General features: G+C 41.5%; 1 protein-coding gene across 2 annotated transcripts in view; it reads left to right on the top strand.

Moving 5' to 3' along the window:
- The first annotated feature begins 4,893 nt into the window (after positions 1–4,893).
- The window catches only part of ubald2 (UBA-like domain containing 2), a 31,123-nt gene continuing 29,534 nt past the window's right edge, over positions 4,894–6,482 (top strand). Inside the window, exon 1 of one of the 2 annotated variants that reach the window (XM_039739965.1) lies at positions 4,894–5,149. In XM_039739965.1, coding sequence (XP_039595899.1) covers positions 5,030–5,149 — 120 coding nt within the window. In that variant the 5' untranslated portion in view covers positions 4,894–5,029. The remainder of the gene's footprint in view (positions 5,150–6,482) is intronic. The other variant, XM_039739964.1, reaches the window with a different exon arrangement.

Genomic DNA, 6,482 nt, shown 5'->3' with positions numbered 1-6,482 from the left:
AGGATGGATGGATGGATAGAATAAGGAAATTGCATACAGTGAAGCGAACATATCAGTCCCAAACCATATAAAATGAACCGTCTGTTAGATTGCTAGATTGAATTCTGTCAGGTGTGCAACTGCAGTGTAGCCTCCTTTGCATTATGGTTACCCCTGGAAGAACAAGCCAAGTGTATTGAATTTTTTTCAACAGCAAAAAATGTTATTAGTTATTTTAGTATTTACATGTTTCTGTTACGTTAACATAGTCACAGTCCTGCACCCCTTATGTTATCATAGGCTACCATAGCACAAGGCTTAGTGACTTCCACATTTAATAATAATTCTTTAATAATAAAATAATAATTATTTGCATTTATATAGCACTTTTCTCACTACTCAAAGCGCTCAACAATTGCAGGTTAAGGGCCTTGCTCAAGGGCCCAACAGAGCAGAGTCCCTTTTTGGCATTTGTGGGATTTGAACCGGCAACCTTCCGATTTGCCAGTGCAGATCCCTCGCCTCAGAGCCACTCCGCCATTTCCCTGGCATGAACACTGACAGTTGCTGCATTGTGAACTGTGCTTAGAAGGCAGGCATTATTCTTTTCCTTCCAATTGATTGCAATCACTTTGTCATTTTGTTACACAGCTACTGCACCATGTTGGAGCTTGATGCCTTCATGCAACCGGAGTCACCAGGCACATTACATCAATTTGATCGTACAGTCCCATAATGCATCGGTTTTACTTTGAAATCTCAAGCAGTTCAGGTGAGGTATAAAAACAATATACAATATATACAATAACCTCCGTCAGGCAAAGAGTCTGCCAGTGATAGTACAGATGATGTAGCGATGCCATATTGAATGTACTTGCCATCCCACTTGGTCCCTCTACTGGTGTAAAGTATCGAGTTCCAGATGTATCCAGAGCTTACGTCACACAGCATGTAGAACTTGATACCAAATGGTGCCTGTTTGGATGCCATGTACTGTATCCACGACAGTCTCCCCTTGTAACCCATGACAGCTTCAACAATACATACATCACGATCAGGAACTTCTACCTTCTGCATACACCTGATACACATCCCACAGTTTGTACAGGTTCAGTGCTGGGTGATTGGCTTCATCATAGTCATCATTACTACTGAAATGTGGGTTTTTCATAACGAGTAAAATAACGACACTCGCTCATAACTTCACCAAAAATGATTTGTGAACCACTACCATCTCTGGGCTGGTTTGCAAACCCGGCCCTGTAGTATCAGGAGACTGAGAAACGCTCACATGCCATCTGCAGTAACAGGTTGCCAGCGACTGTGACTTTTATGACACTGCTCATTAGAGATGGGAAAATGATACCGAAGCGTTGAAGCTTGTGTCAGTCAATCTGAAGCGTAGTGAGTCGAATCATTGGATCGGAGCTTTGGTCAAAACACCGCTGTCACGTGACCCATGACGTTTGAAGCTTCGAACGTCATCAGTGCTTCACAGCGCACTTTATTGGTTTGACAGCTTTGGCGCTAAATTAACAGGTAGCCTATATAAAATGCATCATTCTCATTTAACATTGTTGGGTTGTGAGGAGAGAGAGATTTGATGACAGGTGGCGACTAACAGCGGAAAAAGGGCATTCAGAAGTTAAATACTATAAATGGACAAGGAACTTAGCAGAGTAAAATGAACACAGACTTTTGTGACCTTTTACTGGAGACAAGAGACTAAAACAGTGAGTGCTGCTTCACTTGCGCTCTTGAGAGCTTGCACTGATCTCAGTTAACCACCAGATGTCACTGTTCATACTGGGGCTGAGGCTTCAAAGTTTCAAATCGTTTTTGGCACAAATAGAAAGAAAGCCTCAAAGCTACACGAGGCTTCATTTTCCCATCACTACTGCTCAGCATAACCTTGAGCAAACTCAAAACTGCTCCAGGGGTGATGTACAATGGCTGACCCTGCACTCTAACCCACCCAAAGGTCAGTGGAAATGTCCCCTCAGGGATTAATAAACTCAAGGAGTTCCTGTGAGAGGCCTCCCCTTAAGTAGAACACAAAGTTTCATTAGAACATAAGGAATTCATCAGACTATCATTGACAAATCATAAACAGTCCAGATAATCGCAATCAACAGACATCAGGATTGTCAGCAGTATTAAGTTGACACCAAACATGAACATCACTGAAACTTGGAGGGTCGGAATCTACTGAACAGGTGTCTGTTTCACTGTCCGTGTTAACGCCTGATGACCAATTCACATATTCATCACTATCGCTCAATTCAAGCAATGGTTCAGTTTCTTGTTTGTTCTAAAACTGGCTTTACAGCTTTTAGTTTGCCACTGTGTTTCTGGATGAAGACTCTTTCCCACAAATATTCATGAGTTACCGTATAGAAATATTCATGATTTTGTAAAGCATGAATTTATTTCACCCATGAAATGGCAGCAGAATACTGTCCTGAGAGTTAGTCGGGCATAACACTGTAAAGCAGATTATGAAAAGTCACCCCGAGTCTGACTCGGGTTCACTGTATTCACATAGCGTTCTAAGCCTGAGACAGGTTTAACACCAAGGAGATTAATGGGAATAAACATTTTTTTTTTTCCCAACAGGTTTTTGCAATCAGAAATTTTTCTCAAACTTATAAATTAAGCTCAATGTTCCCTTATGTTGGACAGGGCCCTGCCCAGAGGATTGTTCCTGCCTTGTGTTTGCCGGGATGGGCTCCAACACCCTACAACCCTGCTCAGGATTAAGTGGGCTTAGCAAATGGAATGGTAAATTTACAACGCAATAGCACATTTTGTTTGCCTCTATAAATTGTGTTTGTACTTTGCCTGCGAGACAATAATGTTGCATCCAAGTAGATGTCCAAAGTTCTTTGTAGAATTTTACATAAATCGGAATAACATATTACAAACAAATAATGGAAGTTAAGCAATATATATAATAAACAGTTGAGGAATAGTGTGACTATAAAGGAGATGTGTAAGTGAAGGCATGTGTGCATAGCGTGTATGCACATGCACACACGGCCATATACTGTATATACACACCTTTACACAGTATATTAGAAAACACATTAATAAGTGAGGAAGACAGGCTAAATTACTGATTTGTAAGAACAATGGCTCAGAGTAAGAGAAACTTTTTAGATGTCTGCTAGTTTTACTTTTAAATGTCCTAAAAGTGTTTACCAGAGGAGAGTTTTAAGAACAGATGATGACCCTAGTGGGATAAGTTGGCGGTGATCCTTTTGACACAATTAGTGGCACTGCATGCATAAAGGTCTACCAAAGATGGAAGAGCACAGCCAATGATTGTATCTCCAGACCTCACAACGCACTGCAATTTACTTCTGCGGTGGACTGTTGCTGAACCAGACCAGACACCAATGCAGAATGTGATCACACTTTCAATTACGGCTTTAATGAGAAGTCAAGCAAATGACACCTTTCATTGGCTTTCATTTGCAATATTCAAGCTTTTTAGGAAACTCGGGCCCCTTCTTCAGGCAAGATGTAATCCTGAACTGCCTTGAAAGCTTGCATAGTGCAATCTTTTTTTTTTCAGCCAATAAAAGGTTTCATTTTGCTTGATTTCTCATTCCGTCCATAATGGCTAACGCTGTACAACACCCTACTACTACAAAATTATGGCATTGTAAAACTGCACGACGACGGGGTGGAAATGATTTAATTGCTTTTGCAACCCCTGCTGAGCCTTGTTAGTAAGGAAGGTTATGTTAATGTACCAGATTAGAGTGTTTTTGATAATTGAGACCGAGAATTTGAAAGATTCCACCATACTGTAGAATCATGAAATTCTAGTAGGAGAGACTGTACCTACTGTTTGCGAAAAGTCAGTTACCATTTCCATTGGAAGTGCCTCGTTATATATAGTGTATCAAGACACGACACGAGCCGTTTCATTACCTGCGAACGTCTCTTACAGGTACTCAATCTGATTTATCCGATTAATGATCATTATCGTATTTAGGCTTAAATAATAACAATAAATCGGTAACTTAACATTTAAACTTTAGCACTTTATATAATCTATTATAGTCTCAAACCACAGCACCCCAACCATCCTGCTGCACAAAATGATAATATGAAGGTGAGCGTAACATTAACACCTCTTTCTACCATTCGGTATGCCATGCAACTACAAAGTCATTAAACAGGACATCTCATGTAGTTAATAGATAATACCAAACGCCGTGTCGGGCTTTGGGGACGCATGTTCAGGTATCCGCCCAGAATCGACAAGGCTAAATGCTTCCGGACCTATGCTTCGTTTTAGGCTGTAGTAAAGCCGGAAACACCACGCACTCGGATATCTATGTCGCGTGTAGTACACGGAATGTTGGCCCCAAGTACATATCAATATATATAAATATTTTTTTAATCCGGGTTTGTCTCTTACGGCATTGTTGACATATGCAGCGGCACCCGCCCTTCATGAAGAAAATATGAATGGCTCCCAGTCGTAGTCGTAACCCCGCCCACTAGCCCTCGCTTCACTTAAAGATGTGAAGAAAACAATACGACTGTACCAATCAAAACACACCACCTTCAGACCAGCAATGTAAATAATAGAAAGTGGCCAATAAAAAAATATCTCGTGACAAGAGAACCCGGATTGCCCAATCCAAGCGTGGAAATCTGACTACAAACAAACCATTTTGACAAATGACGGCAGGGGGAAGGCGGGGAAAAAAGATTTCAACCAATCGCTGAGTAATCAGTGCACTTCAAATCGCTTGGCTCCAATAGCAGGACACGCAGGCATCCAATTGCAGCTAAGAGTTTCAACATTTGAGTTCCACAGGAAGCCAATGTTCGCTCTGGAATCGAGGCTAATGTAACGCTCCCCTGTCGGTTTGTAGCCAATCAGAGGCTACAGCTGGCTGTGTTGTTGGTGGTGACGCTGACAAATATTTTTGTTCTGGCCGTGAATCTGTACGAAGTGGCGGCGCTACCCTCGCTGCTTCGCGAGCCATCGTGTATATTATTTAATTGAGGTTCCCAGCACACAGCGATTATGTCGGTGAATATGGATGAGCTACGGCATCAAGTGATGATTAATCAGTTCGTGTTGACGGCCGGGTGCGCGGCGGACCAGGCGAAACAGCTCTTACAGGCGGCCCACTGGCAGTTCGAGGTACTGTATGTTATGTTATGTTGTGTTGCGGGGGGGTGTCAGATACCGGATATGAGAAGCAGTTGCTGCCTGCGCCCCCACATCACCTTATGTATGTATGTATGTGTGTATATATATATATATATATATATATATATATATATATATATATATATATAGCGCCTGCACTACTCAATAATTTATTACACAACTGGCCGTGTTTCGTTCTTCTAGAATACTCCGTGATAGGTGCTGGACATATACAAGTAGGGATTAAACTGGGTAGTTGTAGAGTTTGGAGGTCACTTTTAATTAAATTGAATTTAATGTTTTATTCGGTAAGTTGCGTTGAAGAAATGTTGGTCTGTATACTTTTAAGTGCCTGAGGGTGGTTGGCTCCTCGCATGGCGCTACACTTCCGACTGTGTACATGGTATGGCTTCCTGTATTCGGCTGATGGTTTCATCATGCGGCTACCACTGTTCTACAGGGTTTGAAATTCTTGACACTTTATGATGATGATGGGGGTGGGGGGGGGTTTGTTGATATCTGATACTCTCAAGTCAACTTCATTTGCAGAAAACCGGATCTTGTAACTGTACCTTGGTAAGAAAGACCGAAGTCGACGACATCCTCGCAATGGTAATAATCTTGAAATCTGTAGCCATATTACACCAATTGTAAATATTTTCCACAAGAGAACTTGTGCCCGATGCTTGTGCACAAGAGAACTTGTGGAAAAGAGACGTTGGCTCTGGCTGTCATCCGTTTGGTAGTGGATGATACAAACGAACACACTTCTTTTAGGGGTACATTGCAACGGGAGGCGCTATATGAAATACCAATTCATAAAAGGATTAAGAGACTGACAAGGAGTTCCTGTGAGAGGCCTCCCCTTAAGTAGAACACAAAGTTTCATTAGAACATAAGAAATGTATCAAACAAGTGGAGACCACTCATTCCATTTGGCTCATTTGATAACTAATAGCCGAGCTGTTCCAATGTCTTTCTTCAAGTCAACCTTGGTCTGGAATAGGCGGGTTTGAAATTACATGATAAGGCAAGAATCTCCTGGAATGTTTTTAGCTTATGTATTTAAAAAGCACAACAGCCAGTTGATAAATTCATCTGTCCATCCATTATCCAGAGCAGGATCACAGGGAAGCTGGAGCCTGTTGGCACTGGACGGGAAACCAGTCCATCCCATATCTGAATATATGAAATCCTAATACTTGATGAGGAGCTTTTGTCAGTGGCCTGCTGTTTGCTATAATGCAAAGTTCCAAGGTGAGAATATTCTGGAATGTATTTGGCTTATTTATCCAACGAGAAGTCAAGCAAAATGACATCCTTT

Source organism: Polypterus senegalus, chromosome 17 (genome assembly GCF_016835505.1).
Source record: "Polypterus senegalus isolate Bchr_013 chromosome 17, ASM1683550v1, whole genome shotgun sequence".
In the NCBI taxonomy this organism is placed as follows: Eukaryota; Metazoa; Chordata; class Cladistia; order Polypteriformes; family Polypteridae; genus Polypterus; species Polypterus senegalus.
This window is presented reverse-complemented; position numbering and strand designations above follow the sequence as displayed.